At 45.2% G+C, this 22,282-nt stretch overlaps 1 protein-coding gene across 3 annotated transcripts in view; it reads right to left on the bottom strand.

The window, feature by feature from the left end:
* Positions 1-22,282, bottom strand: part of LOC126523557 (protein MMS22-like) — a 152,225-nt gene that overhangs the window by 7,515 nt on the left and 122,428 nt on the right. For all 3 annotated transcript variants that reach the window (XM_050172154.2, XM_055066917.2, XM_055066918.2), the window contains 8 exons: positions 20,003-20,333; positions 17,572-17,691; positions 14,875-14,973; positions 14,694-14,738; positions 11,332-11,466; positions 5,395-5,456; positions 4,036-4,154; positions 216-298 (listed from right to left, as the gene is read on the bottom strand). In XM_050172154.2, the coding sequence (XP_050028111.1) occupies positions 279-298; positions 4,036-4,154; positions 5,395-5,456; positions 11,332-11,466; positions 14,694-14,738; positions 14,875-14,973; positions 17,572-17,691; positions 20,003-20,333 (931 nt within the window). In that variant the 3' untranslated portion in view covers positions 216-278. The remainder of the gene's footprint in view (positions 1-215; positions 299-4,035; positions 4,155-5,394; positions 5,457-11,331; positions 11,467-14,693; positions 14,739-14,874; positions 14,974-17,571; positions 17,692-20,002; positions 20,334-22,282) is intronic.

Below are 22,282 nucleotides of genomic sequence, written 5' to 3'. Positions count from 1 at the left end.
GGTGCAGCAACACTGTTTTCAGGGAACACATGAACCAATAAAAGAAATGTGTAGTTGTGTCAGTTTTTGCATTCTCAACAGCGAACACAGGCGCCAGCAAATCGTACATAAGAGTATTGTATCAACGAGGTTCTACTGTACTTCAAGGACTACTATGAACCCTGCAGTAAGTGGAGGCAACTAAAAAGATCTCTTAACTTTTGATGATTACTCACGCAATCAAACTGTGCGTCATGCACGAAGCAGCCCAACTCCTTTTGCAGAGTCAACCGCTTGCTTCACCTTGGGACAGCCATGGCTGCAACATGTGGAAGAGAAGGCACAACATCCACTCTGCATTGTAATAGGCTCCACACAAACACCATCACCATATTTTTTCAAACTAAAAACTAACTGCACAATGCCTCAAACAGGAGTACGGTGTTCTATATAATGCGACCACTAGGTTCCACTCTACCTTAGCACCAAACTGGACAGGTGCTGGAAGTGTCACCTACTCTAAAGTTTACAATACCATGGAACTTCCTTGACATATGTGAATTTACGTTCTGTGAAGCCATGGTGCTTTTAATTTAATGAATCACTGAGAAGGTCGTGAAATATACTATAGATTTCCATGTATATTGATTTTGATTTGTTTTAAATACATACTGATTTTGAGGCTATGTGCCCAGACTTCACAGGAACTTACGCTTTTGCACAAATCCTGAGTCCCGTAAACTTTTGTGTAAAACTGTACATGCCATAAATTGTTTTGTATGTGAGCAACTAGGCAGTGAGTTAAGGGGGGACATGGGTTGTTGAGATAACTTTGCTATTTCTTGATCAAATATGATAAAACTGCATATTCTCATTCAGTGTTTCAAGTTGACTTTAGATATCTAATTATATTTTACACATACATAGTAGTTGCCGAGATAATAATTATCTTCTATTGTTTGTTGAAACAATTCAAATTTATCTGCTAAAGGGAAAGTTGCAAACCACATATAGTTGGATACTAGAGTGTATAAGGATAGCAACGCTGGAAACAGATTCGAAATTGAACAATTATTTGTCATTTTACAGCCCATTGAAGTATTGAAGTATCAATAATATGAGGAAATGTAAATGTAAATAAAAAAATTTGGAGCGGAAAAAAAAATGCTTTCAGCATTGCATTCTCAATACTTTGTGCTGCAAAAGAAATAATAGCTCTAGCTGTCCTAGATCCAAAGATATTGATACAGCAAACAAGCAAAGTGACCAAAAACCATGTTTTGAGAAAAATGAGAAAAAAGAATAGCTTTGCTCAGTGCAACGCTGAGGCATTGCTATTTACATATTTGCATTCAGAATCGACTCGTAAGCCTCATAGTAATCTGCTTACAGCACTTCAAGCTTAATACATTTAGCTTCATATATAAAAATATAATTCCAGGTGTATTAATGTTGCCACAAACAAACGAGCGAAAAGTTTGTAACGAGAAAAACAGACAGCTTGATTTATTCAGGAATATAATGAAATATTTACATGTTACCAGTTAACAGGCTAGTATGCCCCTAGCACATGCCCCAGCACGTATGCCCTAGTGTGAAACGTTTGTTATCGAAAAAAAAAAGTGTAGTTTGTGGATTAGCGGTGCTCCGCATTTCGTGTGCAGTGAGGTTGTTCACAAGGAATGGGTTGCAAGTTTGGCCGACGCGGCATCACCACAGATCGTGCACGAGATGAATATCTTTGAATGGCAAAAAAAAAAAAAGAATTCATTTAATGCCATTTGCCAGTTAACGGTGTTCCGCATTTCGTACACAGCAAGAGAGTTCACAAGGAACGAGGTGCACGTTTGGCTTCTGCTCACGAACGGCAAACTCCGTGCCGTTCTGACTATCTCTATGGGGAGACCGCAGTCACGTTCACCTTTGCCCACTGCCGCATCGCAACTTGCGTTTTACACAAAACGGCAAAAGTATCGTGGCTTACGATAACGAAGCATGTCTACTACACATACGAGCCAGCTGCGGCAGCATCAGCGTGAGCGAGAAAATCAGATTTTCGCTTGGTAGCCGGCATTGAAGCAAAGTCTTGCTGTTTTTCTCGTGCCTTCTTCACTTTCTCCAAATCATCGGGTTGCATTAGTAGTGCAGGAATGCCACAGGAACACCGGCCATTGCCAAAAGCGCTTTCATCTGCTAAGCCTATTGCGCAATCACGGGGGGATACTCCGGCGGGGCACGGCACGAGTAGCAAACTATTGCCGGCATCTTCCAAAACTATGGGGCACTTTTGAAAGTTTAAAACTCCTCATTTCTTTTTCTGTTTGCCGAATTTATGGCTTGTAGCAAACTGAATCGTTTTGTGCCCTGCTTCGCATGCCCGAGCAGACGACGGCGAAAATCCGCCAATGGCATGGCGTTGTTACGGTCACGTGCCTCGGTCGACGAATGGAATTGCGTGTGGGGACTACTTTCTCGCGGGCTTTTTCTTCATGGCAATTCAGCGCACGGAGTAGCAGCGGTGGCGTGAAAACTAAATGAGAAGAGTTGCTCTTTCAAACAAGACCAAGATAGCTGCAATCGGAAACTTAGAACGGCAACTGCGCGTCATAGAAAAAGGCCTCCTTTTTGTGCGTGCGTCAGTAAAAATACAGCTCGCCGACGCAATATAAAACACCATTACGACCAAAATATTGGTCCAAGACGCGTGAAAATTTTTAAGATAATGCGTCAGACACTGCAGATTTCAAAAATAATGATTTCAAAAAAGTTATTTTTTTTCGTGATTTTTCGGTCTCTAAGACCCATGTCCCCCCTTAAAGACAATTCGCTCAGAGAAGACAAAGTTAAAACTGAGCCTGTGCAGGTTATACATTAGAACTTTGTTAACTTGAACTCCAAAGAGGCAGGAAAACTATTAGAATAAGATGGAGTTTGAAAGGAGAGCTCCTTCCAATATCGTGCTTGATAATGCACACGGTACACTGATTAATACAGTCGCCGACCGATAATTTCAAATCTGCGAACCTAAACGTCTGAATAAATGGAGTCCGAAATACCAAATTTGCCGGAATTTGTCTTATTTCGCACATGTGGCTGCACAAATGCGCACATGTTTGCATGTGACCTGGTCAGTCTATACTTTGACCGTTCTCATGGTTCTCGCTATAGACAGGTGAAAGTGTGGTCTCAAAATGTACAAAAGTGCCATCTCCTGCAACTTAAACAGTGGCCAACTACGCTCCAATAAGCATATGATTGTGGTGTTTCTTTGCGAATGTCATTGCCTTGGAGTTTTCTCTGCCCTCTCTGAAGTTGTTCGATGACTGTGACCAGCAAAAATTCATAAATATATATAAGGACATTGCCCCAAACCATGTCGCAGCGTAACGCGCAAAGGAACAAATCTGGAGGGGTGGAAATTGCATGACAAACCGCTAATGCAGTCCTTAATGGATTGGCTTGCGGTGTGGCTTGGGTGGAGTCGGCTACGACTAGATTGACTATATAATCAGTACTTCCAATTTTGCAAAAACACCGGTGATGTATTGAAACAGAAATGTAGGCTTTTCTGCTCGCATTGGTCAACTCGGTGGCCAATTTGTTGCGCAGGGAGAGCGAGGCGGAGTCCAAATCACTGGTCGGCGACTTTACCATATCACAGGGAGTGATGCCGTGCCCTACCAAGCATTTTTAAAAACACTTTCTCAGAAATTACAGATGACTGAGTGAGTGCAGCTAATTCCAGCTGAGAATGCGAAAGAAGAATATCCGCAATGGTGTGCCCCGTGAACTACGCTCCTATCATATAATGCTGGCAGCATGGCGCACGCTACCATGAAGCCACACATCAGGGCAAAGTATGCATATAGCCCACACCCAAGCTTTGCTGTTCATTTTTTTTTCTTTCAATTTGTGGTGCAGGTTAATTACACGATCAGGAATGCAGAAAATTCCGCAGTCAGTGTACTTGTGCATAAACAAATATATAGTGCGCATTTTCTCAAAACTCATCTTTTTTTTTTTAGATGTTCTTCTCTTTACATTTAGGCAACTCACCCGTAGAGAACATCGTCACAGCACGTGTAACTTGAGACATCAGTTCTCGGTTTGTTCTGGCATCACCACTCAGCATGCTGAGGCTCTTCAGCAGGTTGGGCAATCCTGACTGCAAGACGCTGTTGCAGAGGAGGGAAAACGCACACTCAGTCAGTTGTTAAGAAATGCATTTGCATACTCATCGCTCAATGAAAAAGTGCCCTGTTCTTAGTACTTGCATAGGCAAAAATAGCACCCCGACACAAAAGCCACAAGTGGTAATGTCCTTTTTTTTTTTTTATAACACTGCTTCTTTCTTCTAATCACTCACACTGGCCTTACAACACTGTTCAGCCACTGCCCTATCCTTCGTCAGTCAAATGCTTTTTAGGCTGCGCCATGGCAAAGCCCAAAACCTTGCATACAGTAGCCAAGTGACAGGGACCCACTTACGTACACTGGTGTGACATGTGATTATCCACATCATCCTCGACAACCAGAAAACCCTGTGTGGAGGGGCCGTGCGCGGCACTCCGAATGCGATGCTTCATCATGGGCGTGACCAGTTTCACTGAGGAATGGTAATGTTAAAGCAGATTCTTGATCCAGTGTTGCAGAAGCAGCATTCATCACTGGAGTTACCATATAGACTCGGGTAAGGGTTGCACTTTTTTTTTCACAATTTTGACTGACTGAACCTTCTGTTCAAAATGGTGCCAGTGCAGCCAGCCACTTGTGGCACACTCCGGCCCTCGCCATCTAGTAGCGGCACGTGAAAATACGTACCACAGGAAAATTCGCCGATGCGTGCGCGATTGTTTTATCACAGATGCCACCTCTCTGAGCATGTATCATGCACACCAGAGTCGCAAACTTTCAAGCTCTCAAGCCACACAACAGTTCAGGGAGTAGCATGCTGTTACCAGCTTCATTTAGCGAAACTTTTTTTCGCAAACAGAACTCGTTTTTTCGAAAACTTCGTGCAACATTCGTAACATGAGCCCAAATTTGTAAACCTTACTGAAAATTTGGGAGAGTTGGGAAGTATGCACATTGTACCATGCAGTCCAGTGCCACTCCATTTCGATTGATCTGGTCTAAAATGCATGCAGCGCAGTTTGTACCACGAATAATGTTAACGCAATACTTATTAAAATAAAATGGTTTTGCTGTAACAAGCGTTCACTGTACGTTACTTTGCAAACTACAGCATCTTTGGCAACTAGACATGTGGCTGTACAAAGTTACATTGTCAAGTTATTACTTGTGAGAGGCATTCTACCTTTATACTTTTCGATTCACATTCTACTTATACACGATGGCACACATCTTTTGATGAAGGTAATATGGCTCATGAGATAAGGAACACAAAGAACTTACCTCGTGCAATCTTTCTTCAAGGGGGCCAAGTGCTTTAGCAGTTCTAGCAGGAACCGAAGAGCCTGCACAAAAGAATTTTTTCTTTAAAGTAGAGATAAATAAAATTTAAGAAACCTGCACGCTTGAGCATTGTTATCCCCATCCGCAATACTATCTCCTGTGGTGGCCTTTAAAACAGATGCACAGACGCTACCACTCTTGGGAATCTGTGGGCTCCACAGAACACCAAACAATATCCTCATAATAATTGTCATCATCATCAGTCTCTTTTATGTCCACTGCAGGGCAAAGGCCTCTCCCAAGGATCTGCAATTACCCCTGTCTTGTGCCAGCTGACACCATGTGCAAATTTCCTAATTTCATGAAACCATCTAGTTTTGCACCATTCTCGACTATGTTCTCTCTTGGCAGCTGTTTCGTGATTCTAATAGGCCACTGGTTACGTGCCCTGTGAAACTCCCATTCTTTTCTTCTTAACGTCAACTACAATATCAATTAACCGTTTGATCTATAACCTACACCTCTGTTTTCCTGTCTCTTAATGTTGCGCCTATCAAGGTTGTATCAACGGGATTGTATCAATGAGGTTGTACTGTATTTATGACGCCATTTATACGTTTGGAAAACGTGGCAATTTTTGAACTCTCTGTTGCCCTGAGCTCTCGTTCAGATGAACTCGGTTAAACCAAATTCTCGTCTATAACGAACAACATGGGAACGTTTGTTTAATTTTCCATAGACTCAATGCAAAAAGATATTTGCTTAAGACGAACCGCCTCAGACGTGCTCTTCGGTTAACCACCACCACTACCGATCCTGGAGGCTAGGGTGTCCCAATGGGCTGCCCCCGGGGGCATGTGCATCGAGGCACCTTACTGGAGGCCTGCGGCCATTGTCCGTGGACAGAGGCGAAAACAAAAGGAGGAAACACAAAAAGACAAGGATGTTTCACTTTGTGAACGCAGGTGACGCACAAGCATATGGGTGCTACAGCGCACATGAAGTTATCGGCCCTTGGTGCAGCTGGACTGTGTGCACTGCGGATCATATTCAAGACAGGGTCGCACGGCCGCACCATATGCAGCAGCCGCCGGAGTAGAACGCCTTTTTAATTCACTTACAAACTAAATTGACAAGCATGGTGTTATCGCGCACAGGCAAACTTGAACACATCACACTCTATGACCGCAGAAGCTCTCTATCAAAATGCTGGCATGCGCTCTCTATCGCTTCAATGCAAATTGAGCGGCGAGAACGCAGCGCATACAAAGCTACAAGCCATCAGCCCCCCTACACTGTGCCCCCAAAGCAGATTGCATTTTAGATAAAGCCCGCCCGACCGAAGTACAGCACCTCCCTCTCTCCCCTTCTCGGTGCCATGCGAATGGCGGAAGACGGTGCACCCGTCCCCCCTTTCCTCCTTTGCGCACGCAAGAATGAGCCACCATCGTTGGCTCACTGTCGCATGCTTTTACTCGGACATACAGCTTACGGCTTGCGAGGACGATGTTATCACAAGACAAACCTGACAAGTCCGTGTCGTAAACGAAACCTGTAGCAACTGCCAGAGGAGGTAAACACAGTGCACCTCCGCCCACCTTCTTCCTCCGCGATGCTTCGTGTCGTTTCTCCTTCCCCACTTTGCTCAACGTCACCTAGACTTTCCTCTAGGTTGCGTTGCTTTGCTGCGCACTCAGTGTGCTCCTTCGTACTTTCACTAGCTCAGAGCCCACGGCAATGACCTGTTAGGTGGCAGATCCCTATTGCAAAAACCAGCGTCTTCCAGTGTGAAACCAGGGCACTTTTTGGCGCTGGGTCGCACTGGGTACGCTGGCACTCGCTGGGACTCACTGGGACACCAGTGAGAACGCTGGATAAGAGCTGGGTCACACTAGAAGAATCGCTGGTTCCACTGCCATGACGCTGGGGCGCACTGGTTTTTGCTGCACAGGCGCTGGTTCTCACTGCAGTTCGCTGGTTCGCACTGGAAACTGCGCTGGTTGTGTTTGTGGCGCGGTGGTTCCAGTACTCAAGGACGAGTGCTGCTGAATATTAAATGCTTTATACAATTTAATCGCTTGATACTAGTCTCTTGTCCTAAATAAGGCTATATCTCAGGGTTATAAAACCCTATTTCGTGTCGCAGCTTGGAATTAAGGTGCGTGAGCTGCCCTGGTTATTCATGGACATTTGAAACTGAAGATCACTTTCGTCTTTTTTTTTCATTTGCCCTTTTGGCTGGGCGGATAGCTAAATTCTTGAACGAAACCACGTAAACGCAGAGGATGCCGCATTTTTTAGTAGTTCGCACGTAACATATGACTGGGAGTTGTCGCCGTTGTCGCAGTGTTGTGGAGTGGACATGAAATGCAGAAGTCGTTCAAATGCGCGCGAACGGAACCCGAGTTCGAAGCCTATCGCTGACTGATATTATCGCACCGACAACAAAGCTGAGGTGATTCGCGCGCTTCCACTTTCCCTCTTGTACTAAAAAAGTTCTGAGGCTTCAAATACACACATTTTAGCTTTCGCCAGCTACCCGCGCCGAGATCGGTCCCCACCGAAGCTTAGGCCTAGCGTATCCGCCGAGTTCGTCCTCACGCTATCGGCGAGTCTAGGCTCAGTAATCGCAAAATCTAACAAGGATAAATCACTCTGTATTTCAGCTTTTGCATGAGTGTTCTTAAATGAAACATTTTTTCATCTCTACAGTGCCAGCACAAGAAGCGATTACCGCCGATGTGACGCGTCATAAACACAGGTATATGTGCTATCGCCGAAGGCTCCCAGTACTAGCCTGCGCTTCTCTGACGAAGATATATGACTACACAGGCGTGTTGACTGAAAGGCATCACTGAACTGAGGAAACGTTGCATAACCTCTGCGTGAAGAACAAGAAACGGCTATCGAAATCTGCAGTAACTGCCCATACACCGTCCCGGGTCGGCAGTTCATTTAGGACATTTTTCGAAGTTTAAATTGCAATCGCAAGTGAAAATCAATGTTGTGGCACTTCCAAGCATACTGCTGAAGACGAACAGCAACTTTTTCTTTTTGGTACAGGCTTGAGTTTTAGTTGCTGGGCGATAGCGAATCAACCTTGTCTGTACGAGACGTGGCTCTGCGAAACAAACTGCTTCTCGGCTTTGACATGGCAAATTATCCGTCTATTTCCGTCTGTTGGCGTGGCATAGCGGTAAAGTGCCGGGCTTGGGATCTGTAGGTCGGACGTTCGAGTCCTGGTCGGAGCAGTTTTATGTTTACGTGTTTTTTCTTTCCTTTTTTTATTGCACTAAAACGCTCTTTGTTGCTTTCTGTATTCAAAAACATATATGCGGCGTCCAGGCACTGCGTATTTAACGCGCTAGAGCTGTTTTTCGCGCGAGTACCCAGTGCCTCCCAGCACGCTGCGCCTTCCCAGCGCCCCAGCATCCAGCGCGCTGCACTGGGCCCATAATCCGGCGCACTGGGTCCCAGTGGCACTGGGTTTTGCAATAGGGATCCCTGTTTTAACTCCCTAGTAAACTTTTTCCAGCAGCACAAAGGCACAGAAGGATTTTTAAGGTCATTAGGTGAGATGAAATCATTTGTGGCTGGTCCCCGATTTGCACAGAAGCACCAAACATCCATCATGGACTGGACGAAACTAAGCAAGAGCACCACTTGAAAACAGTTTTATATTAAGTTCAGCTGAATAAATGCTTTTTATGTCATTTTCCCCTCGTCTTAAGTCTACTTCACTTACCGTTTTGAAGTAAGATATTTGTATGCACCTGGTCATATTGCCAATTGTTCCTGATAAGATGAAATTCTGATAAGACGAACAAATTTTCATGGTCCCTGCAAGTTCTCAAAGGGAGTCTACTGTACGAACTGGGACCCTGTGTGGATACAAGCGATTTTTGTTTTTCACTTCGTATTCTTTTGGTTCCAATTCCAAGGCTCGTTTATGCTGGTGCATTGGTTTCCGCTTGCGCTTTAGTTTTGGTTTCACCATACAAGCCATTTTCATTTGTCGCACTCACAAAAACTGATTTCTATTTGATGTCTAATCTCTCAAATTGTTACAGTTAGATGCTTGCTCGTTTATTGCTCACATAGGTGCGATTACATCTGTTCATAGGGGGCACTAATGTTACAAACGATGTTGCCGTGTGCGAACGATGCTGCCACACCTGTGTTTTTTTACTTGACACTAGTGAAAACTGACTGCTCCTCACTGGCGATGGAACAAAGGATTACTGCAAGTTTCTGACTCATTTGGTTATTCTGACAGGCATACTACTATCGAGTTCCCTTGCGTGCATTCACATACACGGTTCGATTACACTAGTGACGTGTGTGCCGGTTTCTCTTCTGCAAGTGAGTTCAACAGCAATTTCTTCTATGCAAACTACGGCCTAAGTGATGAATTGGAATATACCTATTCCAGTACATATCTACTTTATTATTCTCATTATAAGTATTTATGCAAGCCCATCTGCATTCATGGATAAATAATGCATGTTTACCTATGGAAAATATTTTTTTGTCACTTTATGGTCACTATAAAACATAGCAATTGTTATTCTATATAGGTAACTCTGAAGGTTCAAAATCTGCAAAATATTGACAGTCACTTTAGTGTGAGCTAAACAGGATGACGGCGAAAGCCTGTGCACCTACGAGACATTTAAATCACTTGACATTCTCATTTGAATGTGTTGTCACTTCCTATTATGTTGGTTCGACTCCCACCAAAGGTTGTGGGTTCAAGCGCCTAAATGAAATGTATCTTAATTAACTTTGCCTTAATTAACGCCAAAGGTTGTGTGGTCTGTATGACGTACACGGCTTGCAGCATATCCCATCTATCTGAACGGTTGTGGGGATCTGGGGCCCATATTCACAAAATGTTCTTAGGCCAAAGGCGCTCGTGCAAGCTAATAGTGATATGGGACACATTATAAGCGAAGGCAATCGGCCAATGAAAAAGAGCACTTACGAACAAAAAGCTTCGCGAGTTCGGCCCCTGGTATCTTCATGTAATCTAGTGCACTCCACCTCCAAAAGGGCATCTAGCACTGTGCGGCAAGAAAACACAGTATTGCCCTAAGTTAACAGAAACAAGCTGATTTGTGTCTGGTGACGTTCAACACTGCACAGCACCAGGTCCTTGGGCTGTGTGGGAAGCCAGGAGGTTCCTGTGCCAAGGGCAAATATACAGAGGGGCACCGCTAGCATGTCACTGCAGGTAAAGGTGCCCCCGCGACACGCCGCTAGGGAAAAGTGTCCCTGTGGCTATACTACATACTCTCGCAATAACCAGTGGGCCTACTCGCGAGAGCTAAGGCAATCTACATCGGCTTGGGCCTCCGATAAGTGCAGCTCGGTGTAGTACGACCACCGCTCCTCGGCGTTGTTTGGATAAGGAGCAACACCAGCTACGTGCTCACCGTAGGTGCGAGGCACCGTAGATGAGCTCAAGTTCGAACGATGCCCAAAAGAAAGGGGCCGGCAGACGAGTAAAAAAAAAAAAACGTGTACGTACCTTACCCTGCCCCAGAGACGAAGCTCTCTCGCACTGGCTCTGCCGATCACATCCCCGATAGTGCCAGTGCGAAGCGCCACTCTCGAAAAACCAGTCAGTGGAAAATCACTCATAGACTCTTCCGGGGTGGAGCAACAGGTGACTGACAGCTCAGTCGTTTCTCTGACCCCTTGCGGGTGTGAAAGGGAGAGGTGTAGGAACGAAAGTAGAAGCGAACGCTAGCTCAAAGGCAATGGGCCATGCTTCAATCCCCACATCGTCTACATGAGGCCTACGAAAGACGCGACTGACGGCAATAATCTAGACTGCATTTAGAATTGCATGCACTGCAAGCAAGCTGTACTTCATTGACAAACATGCCTGAACCTGTTAAGGGGTGCAACACCAAAAGTGGCCTCCACCCTCACCTGATTGAGGTGAGTTCCTGACACACTCTTCTTGGCCATGAAGTGCCTTTGAATGAAGTCCAGGAGAAAGCCAACGTATGCCGCCCTCCTCTCTGCAGCAGCACGGCACGCTCCTCCGCAGCTCTCGAGTGTTGCCTGTGTAAAACATAAGTGTTGATGCTGAAGCACAGAACCAAGAGCCATGCCACAGAATTAGAGCTCAACCAGACCACGTTCAAAGATACAGTATTGCAACACTGTTTATAAAGGACTCGAACATTTTTTTTTTATCAGTGTAAATATGCGACAACACAGATTTACGTAGAGAACTACAGAAGAATGTCCCACATATAGTCAACTATGGGTAGGACCACCCATGTGATTAATTGAAAAGAAAGTAAAGTTACTCAGCTCCTCTCTTGCTACAGCAACAGCCAATATCTATTTGTTTGCCTGTTCTATATCTATTTATTGCCTCAGCAAATGTACCATGGGATGCAACCCAATGATTCATAACAACATTTTATAGTTTCGCTGAAAGAGCTATGAATGGCTTTGTTTTGAAATCAGGCCCACATCACTCCACTATTTTGTGAAATATTCTTCAAACATAATGATGTTCGAAGCTTGCAAGAAAAAATACTTTTCTTCATCATGCAGCATTTGCAAACTCAACAGTTATGACAAAAGCTTTAATTAGCCAAATCTTGCACAGCAGAACAGGCAAACAAATAGTTTTCAGTTACAAAAGACATTAAACTCACAAATAAATTGCCAGGAGCATGAGTAAAGCTGTAGCAAAGAAAGGGGGTTGTTCCCATTTCTGTGCCACAAATTCAGTTGCGCTAACATACAATGAATGCCTTCACTGTACAAAATGTGTTCACTATATCAGAAGTTTGTTATAGTTGGACATGCCCTCAAAACTACCGATGCGGTAGCCAACAAGGCACTGAAGACATCCCTTATTTCCAGAAATGACGCGCACTACATTCGCTAGCAAAAATTGGTGACTGAGTTCTGTTTGTGTAGTTTCTACACCTCAATGGTGCTCTATGAGTTTTGTCAAGCTGTTGACAAGCTGTGGTTGTTTGTAAAGCCCCTGGTGCGTACAGAATGCTTCAGCAAGCTACAAAGCTTAAGGAAGACTATGTCAGGACCACTGGGGCCAATTTCCCACTTATCTTTTTCCCAGCTCGTCACAACGCTACCACTCTATGATTTGCTCTGTTCGTTGAGCAAGGCATGGGCAAAAGGGTTCTCTCGTAGATGCCTTGAGAAACAGTTTGGCTGTTGAGGAACTGTTCGTAGTAGCTGAAAGTACACTGTAAAGAGGGCTCATTATACATGTGGGCTCGACTGTATATCAGGGAGACTAGTGGCAGTGCAATTTTGCTTCCTCTCTAGCAACTGCAATTTTTGTATCTAGGACACTTGTAAATGCTTCCAAACGTACAGCTTGGGCATATCTGTTGTGCATTGCCTCTTGTAAATAGACTGTGCAAGCATGACGTGCAGGCAGGAGCAGTCTTGGGGTGTCCCAATGCTTGACCAGACGCCGCTGCACTAGCATGCTTTTGTAACTTCTGCTTATCGTGTGACGTGTGCTGTGTGTTGTTGCTGCGAGGCTGTCAGCTCGCACCTTGACGATGAAGCCCTTCATCAAGAATGTCTTGGCTTCTCAATACAAGTCAGTCTCGGAGATTGCTGGACTACCAATGAACCTGGCGATACTGAGACCACCGCTTGTTGCTCTGTTCATGAAAAGCGTATCGTATGAGCTCTACATGCGAAAACGTCAGGTGCTCCATGGCCCATGCATGAGACATTCTGCTGTGAGACACACTTCAACGTACAAGGAATAAATCTGAGTCAAAGGCAGCAGGCTGCTCACACAGGCAAAGATGCAGTGGTCACACAAGACGGAAGTGATTTAAGCTTTTTGCTGGGAGAGCGCTTCTTCTGGCTGTGGACATGGATTGGATGATGCGTGAACCAGTGGGTAATATTATCCACCTCCCTTAGATGACCCACGACAAGGCTCTCTGCGCTTAGACAAGTGGTACTCAAACAACATGCTACAATGTCTCACGTTATCTCACAAGGTCCAAACCCTCTAAACACCAGGCCAAGGGATGTTTCTATATATCACAAGAAAGCCAGCGGCTTTCTGGCAGCAATGAGATTCACACCACTGTGCCTTCCATATATAATCTGAATGCTGGGCTTTCACTCTAGATAAAGCAAATACCGTGTTTACTTACACAATGAATTCACTCACATAATAAATATACCCCTTAACTTTGCTATTCACGATTGGGATACCCCCCCACCCCCCTCCCCCACCCTGTAATAACTGGGCCCCCAACTTTGGCCTTGTGCCATCCTGCAAACCAACGGTCGAGCTGTAGTTTCCGAGCTCACTTGCTCCTGATGATGATGATAGTGCATGGCCCAAAGAGCCACCTCTCGATAGAAAAATGAATGCTCTCTGCCATGGTGCCAGTGCAACAACCACCATGATGCCAGTGCAACAATCAACCAAAGCGAAGCAGATAGTGGCATACTTAGAAGCGAGTCAGTCAGCAAGTCGGGCTCACTCAGACTCAGCTAGAGTCTGAGTGAGTTGATTAATGAGTAAGTTTGCTGACCTACGGTCCTCACTATCACTTATTTGTTAGTGTTCCTGGACCTGCCCACCAACTTAATGTTATGTCCATTCCCCAAATGGACATAACAACTCTTGCTTGTTGAGCAAGACAGGAACTGGTCTCTGTGCTTATTGTCATGGGATAAGCAACAGTGTACAGACTGTTGCAGAAAAGATGAATGAGAAAATCATAACAGTTCATTTGCCAAACTCATGCCCAGAAAGCAAAACAACACTTAGGGGATGATAATAGCAGCAAGAATATAATAAGCATTTGTTGAATCATATCACACTGCTAGCGCGAAATGCGAAAACACCCGTGTACTTAGATTTAGGTGCACATTAAAGAACCCCAGGTGGTCGAAATTTCCAGAGTCCTCTCCACTACGGCGTGCCTCATAATCAGAAAGTGATTTTGGCATGTAAAACCCCATAATTTAATTTTAATCACACTGCTAGAGTTTGGCTGTTAGCTTTAAATACGCCAGCACACTCCAGAGCAGTCAACAGTGCTTGTGACAGTTTGAGAACATACTTCACAGGTCACAACGTGCATAGTCTCAGTATGATTAGGATGGATCCATCTCATTATTTAAGTGAGTACAATGTTCACAAATGTTCTAGCACAGCAAGCACACCGTGCGAAAGTAACGTGATAACAATGATAGTTCAGGAAAAGCAATCACTGGTTTAAAAAGAAAACACATGCTTGGCAGTGGCAAGGAGCACTCACCAGAAGTGGATGCTCTCCAGTGTGGTGAATGGAGCTTTGTGTTTGCTGCAGGAAAAACACAAACAGAGATATGTTACCCCATTCAGATGACAGTTCTTATCAATAGCGTGCAGCGAGCTGTCGCAGGTCACTAAAAATTGCAACAGTAGAAGTGGCATTTGAAGCTTTACACAAGACATACCGTTGGGAAAAGTGGCAGGTAGTGGACCACGATGTCCTTCAACTTTCTCTCAATGTAGGCATCTGTCTGTGGGTTCAGTGACAAGAGTCCACAGATGAACTGCAACACAGGAAGCGCACAGTGGCAAGATTTCCACACATGACTGCATGGCATAATGTACTTGGAACACATTCAAATAGTCAACATTTAAATGCAGTAATACTTACTGTATTTATTCGAATGTAGGACGATAGTTTTTTTTTCAAATAATCATGTACCAACTTTAGGGTTGGCTTAGATTTGAGGATTTTAAAAAACTTGCCAGTTTCCAATTGAAAATGATAAATATGGTGCATAGCTAGTGCCATCTAGAAAAGTCAATATCGCAGCTGCTATTAGCCGCGCCAGTAGCCAACTGAAGTGCACAAGTGACGTCGATATTTTGACCTACGCCGTATCGGCATGCGGCGTGGCATTATCGTAATGGAACCAAACAGGCGATGCCACTATAGTGCCACTTTCAAACGAAAAGTTGTGCTAGCTGCAGAGGCACGAGAGCCTTGCCGCACTGTCTGCGCATGCATGGGCGCGCGTCCGCAAGTGTGCGTGTGGTCTGGGCTATAGGCACCCTGCAGTGAAGTTGGGCTATACATGTCGCGCCACCTAGCAGTGACGATGAGCACCCACGAGTAGGCCGTCACCGCCATTTCACCATTCACCATACTGCGCTCAGGCCCGCCTGAAAGCCCCCTTTTCCAATTTTTCAATGAATTCACTGTGCCCTCTTGGCAGCTCCTCCGTGAGAAGCTTGGACAAAAAGAACAAGCACAGATACTGCGGTATTAAGGATTGCCACAGCTGCTAAGGGGATGTTGACACCAAATTGTACCGCTTCCCTTAAAAACCGTGGGAAGCAACCCGGCGGCTGAAGTGGTTCATCGCGGTTCGTGTCGCTCTTGCGGAGGGCACCACGCAAACTTTTCCTGACCTAGATTTCAGAATCTTTGACAGGTAGCAAACCACGCTGAACATGACAATGACAATGCATGAGTGACACCTGCTCCTTACCCTTGGGCCGACTATGCAATGAGCTGTGATCCGAGTCATGTTATGCGCTGTCCTTTTGTCTGTCACACAACTTGGCCTTACGATAACCCACCTGCCATAAAGTTGGGATAGCCCTTCTGCATTTTGGAGAATAACTGGAAAGCAATACTTTCTAAGCAATAAATAACAGATTGTCGCAAAATGCAGGTCCGCTATTAAACTGAGAACCTCGTTGATATTCAGTGCAACAGAAGACATCACTAATTCATTAGGTTCAGAGAAAAAAAAGGGCTTGGTTATATTCAACAGAAATTCTATTGATAAAAGAATTCTTTTCCATACTTTCAGATACCATAACTGAGCTGTAATCAGCACTGGCATACTAATTTGGTGTTCCCTTTAACAAGAGTAGACTGTACCTTATCCTGATTTCTATGTATCTAAGTTACTGATAGCTTGCTACATTCGTGTTATGCAATGATAGGAGACTCTCGAACATGTGCAGCACTGTATTTTCTTGCCCGAAATTTGCAAGCCTTAAATTTGCCGATATTCAACATTCGGCTTTCTCTCTTGATTTGATTCGATTTGAAGTATACAATTGGGTATTCGCACACCACTACAATAAAGTCCCTTTTTTTGTTGCCCCACCAATATTAAAATACTCAGACGATTTTTGAATAAAACAGTTGGTGATTTTTTTGTTATATTCACTTAAATGAAAGTTCAGGTAAACACAAAATTTATTTCATCCCTACGAGTTCCATTTAAGAAGAGTCTACTGTGCATGTATTAATATCGAACTACCAACACTGAAGCCCCATAAACTTGGTTGTAGCATCTGTCTTTAGCTATGTGTCACAAAAACTGTACCCAGTCCATGAACATGAAAAACTCACAAACAGAAGCGATACTGTTTAAGCTATTAAGCTACATGCAACATAGGCAAGTTTTGTCATACGTACCACAAAGACAAGAGGCAAAATAATGTCTTTGGTGGAAAATACCTTTCTTCTGGCACTTACAAGCATAACCATGGTTATGAAGTGTGACAACTGATTGTTTAGTGACACCCAGCATAGTTTCAAATCAGAGCCTTGAAACACAGTAATTCGAGTGCAAAGCTTTTAGGCAGACTATGTATGCAGAAAACAAAACAACAGGCGTTAGCATGTGTGGTACAAACTTTCACCAATCTCAATATGAGAGAACACCACCAGTGTCATCCTTTAGTTAAGAGACCAGAACTCAGACAAAGCACAAGGATAAGAAAGACACACACATTATGCTTTTTATCCTTGAAGCAAAGGTTTAAAGAAATGTGAACTTTGCTTCTACCAACTGGCCCAAGTTTCTGCCCAATCTAACTATAGAATTGTAATGAGGGCTTTCTTTCAATCAGTGGTCCACCAACTGTCATAGCTACTGCCACTACAGCCCATACCCCCCTTTTTACAGCGTTTTGTCGTTCCCACGGGGTTCAACAGGATTTGAACGGCACAGGCTCTTTCCCCAGGGCAGTTCGCCCCTGAAGGAAGCCGAGTGCCGGGTAAGGGAATGCCTGTGATGGCAACATAGGAGGTCATGGAACCCAAAAATTTTACATGCACATTCCCTGGATTTTCTTGGAAGTCAGCTTGGGATTACGTGTGCAGTGGACCCACCACTCACCAAGGGCAGGTGCTGCTTGATGGCAGCCAGCTGGGCCTGGGGGATGAGCTTCCCAGCATACAGTGCACCGGGCAAGATCAAAGAGTCCAGCAGCCTCGGAAGCACACAGTCTGCCATGCCCTGCATGCAGGCAATGATGGACGAGGAAAGGAATGTGAGCAGAGCGAGATATTTCAGCTCAACCCTTAAAGGGACACTAAGGGCAAATACCAAGTCGACGTGGACTGTTTAAATACCTTTCCAGAAACCTCGCAAAACTTGTTTCGTGCTAAGAAAAGACTAAGTTTATGAGAAAATTGTATCTGCAGGGTCCGAATACCTTTTTCGAAATTCAAATCTCCTGCCACATAACCGGGGGAGTGGTGACGTTGTATACGCCATCCCCGCCCTTTCCTGCCGTCAGTGAGTAAAATGGAGCCCGGCAGACGATGGCACCGAGCCAAGAGAGAGCGGGGGAATTCACCGCGGCATCTGCATTTTGGTCAAGTGGTGTAGATTGTTCGGGCATCCTGCGACATCACATGGAAGTTGAATTCTCTGCTACTTGCAGTTCATGTGAGTTTCGCGAGCTGCCAAAACGAGCGCAGCACTACGCGATCAGTAAAGTGCTCAAACACGAAAGCGTGGGCGGCGCAGAGTCGAGTGGAAGCGAAACCTTTCAACTGCCCGCGTCGTTGTCAACAGTAATTTCACTGAGTTAATTTTACTAAACATGAAATGGAACTGGACAAGTAGCACTTTATTTCATCTTATAATACAACATGAGGGTGTTTTTTTGCAATGAGTAGTTGAGTACCAGCGACAAAATTTAACTGAGGAGTACTTTCGTCATCGGGCAAGTGCTTGAACGTTCTGGGGGAGTCTCTAATCATGCCCTGCATTTACCTCGACTTCTCGATTATTAAGGCTCTGTTCGCGATAATATTGACGCCTTAGAGATTCTCGAGCACTAATCTATCACTTTAGCTTGGCTTAGTATTCGCCTTTAGTGTCCCTTTAATAATAGGAGCCATGATACAGCCAAACCTCATTATAATGAAGTCGTCGTAATGGACTCACAAGTGTCTCTGTCATATCTAATATTTATCACAAGCATGCAAGCAGATATAGGAGAGAGAGAGAGAGTTAATTGTCCAACAGGGTTACCCACTAGGGCTCTGATGGGCGTTCGACCATCAGAGCCCCCTCCCTTATCTCCTGTCTCAACACCGTGAATTTTGTCAAATTAGCTTGTCTAATCCCCATGATACTATATATTGTTGCAGTTGCTGAGAGGAACTGGTTATCATGCAGTAAGAAACGAGAAACTTTCACGTGACAGTACGCAATACAATGCAAAAAAGGTGCACATGTATGACCAAGTCTATACGAAAGAAACGTAAGCGAGGTACCTCTATAAGGCTAGCAAAGTGTTTCATGTTAATTTTGATTGCACATCTGTATCTTGATGTGGTGACATGAGACAGGGAAACAATAAATTACATAGACATGCTCTCCAGTGCTGCGAATACGCATCCATGCAATCAGTGTTATCACAAGAGATCAGCACTGTGGCTTTCTGACTGTGGTCCAACTAAGCCAAGCCAATTGCCAAAAGACGCATGCATGTCCCATGTGTGCTGCTATTTCAAGTTGCTAGTACTGAGTACCACTGCGGACACATGGGAGACCAGACACGTAAGGGACGGCATGTGGATTTGTGCTCCTCTAATATGGCTGTCAGTCAAGCCCACACATCAGATGATGTGCTTGACTGCCTTCGTGTAAGATCTAGACCCCCATTTTGGAGCGTGAATATGTTAAAAACAATTTTCAAAGCATCATGCAAATACACGTGTGCTGCAAACCACTACTAGATGGCGCCAGTTACCGTCTTGCCAATAAGGGCATCATTATCGTCACCATCGCTATGCTACGCCACAGTTTAAGCTGTTTAGCTGCTTTGTGCTATCGAGCTCATGGGGAAGATCACTGTAAAAAGTGCGAGTGAGGACCTAGAATGCATTGCCTGCAGTTTTATTTGACACCCGTCATCAAGAGCTTCAAGGTGATGGGAATCTCAAACAGTGTGGATGGTTCCATCTTAACGAACCATACCAACTCACCCAGCTTTCAGTTTTGTGAGTGTAGATGGCACAGAGTACCACAAGGCTTTAGAGTCTGCCTATGAGGCAAGCTAGTTAAACAAAAGGGCTGCTGAACCAGTGAGGACAACTGAATAAAAGTGTTCTGTAGTTGGCCACAAGAAGTTGCATTATTCTGCATAGCAGTCTGATGAGTGCAGTTTGACACTTTAGTGAGTTGCCACAAGCCTACTCTGAGAAAAAAAAAAAAAAGTGCTGCCCTTTCCTGAGCAAATACAGTAATTCACCTCTGTACCCTAACTTCATTTTTGCATCAAAGTGAATGTCAACTCCCAACCTGCTCTCACCCTGGTATAGATGAGGCCAGCACACAACCGAAACAGCTGGCCACAAAGGTGGTACACGTTGCCTAGGCTGTCACGCGTTGCCGTGGCTGCAGCGCTGTTCCGCAGCTGAGCCGTTGCCACAGCAACAAAATCTCTGAGATAGCCGGCAAGGCTCTGCCTCAGCTGAGCCAGCGACGAGATGCCGTCCATTGCAGAGACGATGTCGGCGTACTGCGCCAGGCAGTCCAGGAAGTAGACAACAAGGTCGTCATGCGCCGTCACCTCGTCGGAAGGTACCACGGTGCCCACCAAGCTGTTGTAGTTGGCAAACTCCTTGCGGCCTAGCACAATCCTAGAACAATGCAAACATAGCATTAGCGGACCTGTCAACCTTAAAAATGTGAAAAAATACTACTGTGGAAGCCGAAAACTAAAAAAGTTATGTGTGGTTCTACTACCGCAAACACCAGAGACCAGCGGAGTTGGGGGAAGTTAGGACTTCGGAAAAATCCATGCCGTCTTCCTCTGTGGGGGGTTTCGGTTGAGACGGTGGGCCATTCGAGGCGCCCGCCGCAACAGAAGCGATTTGTTGAGACGCCTATGCATCGATCTCGTATGCCAGATGCTGCACCAACGCAACGCGGCGGCAAACGCGGCACCTTATCTATGATGTATGCTATCTCCGATGCTGTGCATCTAGTAGCTCCTTGAAATCCGCCGAAGCGAGCACGCAGGCTTTTATTGGAGAGCAATGACGTCACACCACTTGTGTCCCCGCCGCACCGTTCCTTCTCCCCTGCTAGGCTCCACCCACCCTCGCCCTGTCGCATGCTGCACGATGCTATTTTTATACTCTGGTTTCACTCTCTCTCATCTCTCTCTCCCCTAGCCCAGTGAGGCTGCAGATGTTAACAGAAACCCAGTGAGGTCCTAACAGCTCCACTGCAAAACCTAAAAAAAAGTTTTGTGACCATTTGGACCTGTTTTACTACTGCTCATGATATTGACTGTTTGTCAAAAAGATCGCAGACTACATTCTGTAGGGACACTCCACTTTGAAGTTGCAGGAAGAAAGACCTGCACTGCAGACAAACAGGAATATTCATGCAGCAGCTGATTCATGAAATTTTCATGTAATAATCATCACTCTCATGATGGTGATGACCGAAAGTGTGCAACAAGCAAATAAAAAAAAAAGAATTGCGGCAGAACCCATTTCACAATGACTGTCGACGGTAATGCGTTAGCATTTAATCAATGTATCGTAGCAACACAACGTATTGCCACCACTGAAACGAGTTGTGTACGAGGCGTATACTGCAGCGTAACTCCTCTTTCGCGCTTCCTTAAAGAATGCTCGGCGCCATCTAGCACCATCACCACAAAGCCTGCACATGGCCTCCGAAGTGCCCGGTGTGCCGGTGCATACGAATGCTGAGAAAGGCGTCATGCGGCAACTGGGCCCTTCTGTTGCACTACTTTCTGGATGCTCTGCGCCATCTGGTGGCACTACCAAGAAGTTTGCGCGTGACATCTGAGACGAGAAGTCTGGCATGCCGGTGCCTGCGAATGCAGAGAATTGTTACCTCGCTTGCTGCACACTCAGTGACATATACTGAGTGACTCAAGTTGGTGAGAGGTTCGTTGAAGAGCACAGCATACCTAGTGCATTCATAGCGCAGTTTGCTGAAGAGTTGGTGTGAAAGGTGTTCACTGAAAAGCGGCACTTAGCAAGTGCATTTGTGGTACAGCCTGCTAAGGTGTCGGGTTACTTTCATTGAGGAACCCCTGGGGTGTGGGTTCGATTCCGCTGAGCATCGGAGAAATTTAAGGGAGCTTCTTCATCGTTGTAGAGCGGCACATTCCCAGTCGCACGTGCCTAGTTACCCAAGTTGGCGTTAACGACACTCATGGAAGAGCGGCACTCACCTACTTGCACATACCCAGTGACCCAAGCTGGCATCAAAGAGGGTCACTGGAGACCGGCACAGGCTTAGTGGCACATACGCAGTACTCCTAGTTAGCGTGAAAGAGGTTCGTTCAAGAGTGGCAAGTATGTACACACTGCCACCTACTCTGTGACCCAAGTAGGCCCGATGGTTGGTTTTGGACCCTGCTACCTCAGCACTGCAGCCCCACGCGCTACCCATTTGACCACTGACTGCCCAGTGACCCAGGTAGGCGGGAAACAGTTAGATACAAACGTATATAGATACATATGTTGAATACAGATAGATAAGACACATAGCCCCCAGAAAGTGCTTGAAGTACCCTAAGAGTGCTCACGCATTAAAAGAATGA

The sequence above is a fragment of the Dermacentor andersoni genome, chromosome 6 (assembly GCF_023375885.2).
Source record: "Dermacentor andersoni chromosome 6, qqDerAnde1_hic_scaffold, whole genome shotgun sequence".
Lineage (NCBI taxonomy): Eukaryota > Metazoa > Arthropoda > Arachnida > Ixodida > Ixodidae > Dermacentor > Dermacentor andersoni.
The sequence above is the reverse complement of the archived record's forward strand: the minus strand, read 5'-3'. Positions and strand labels throughout refer to the sequence as shown.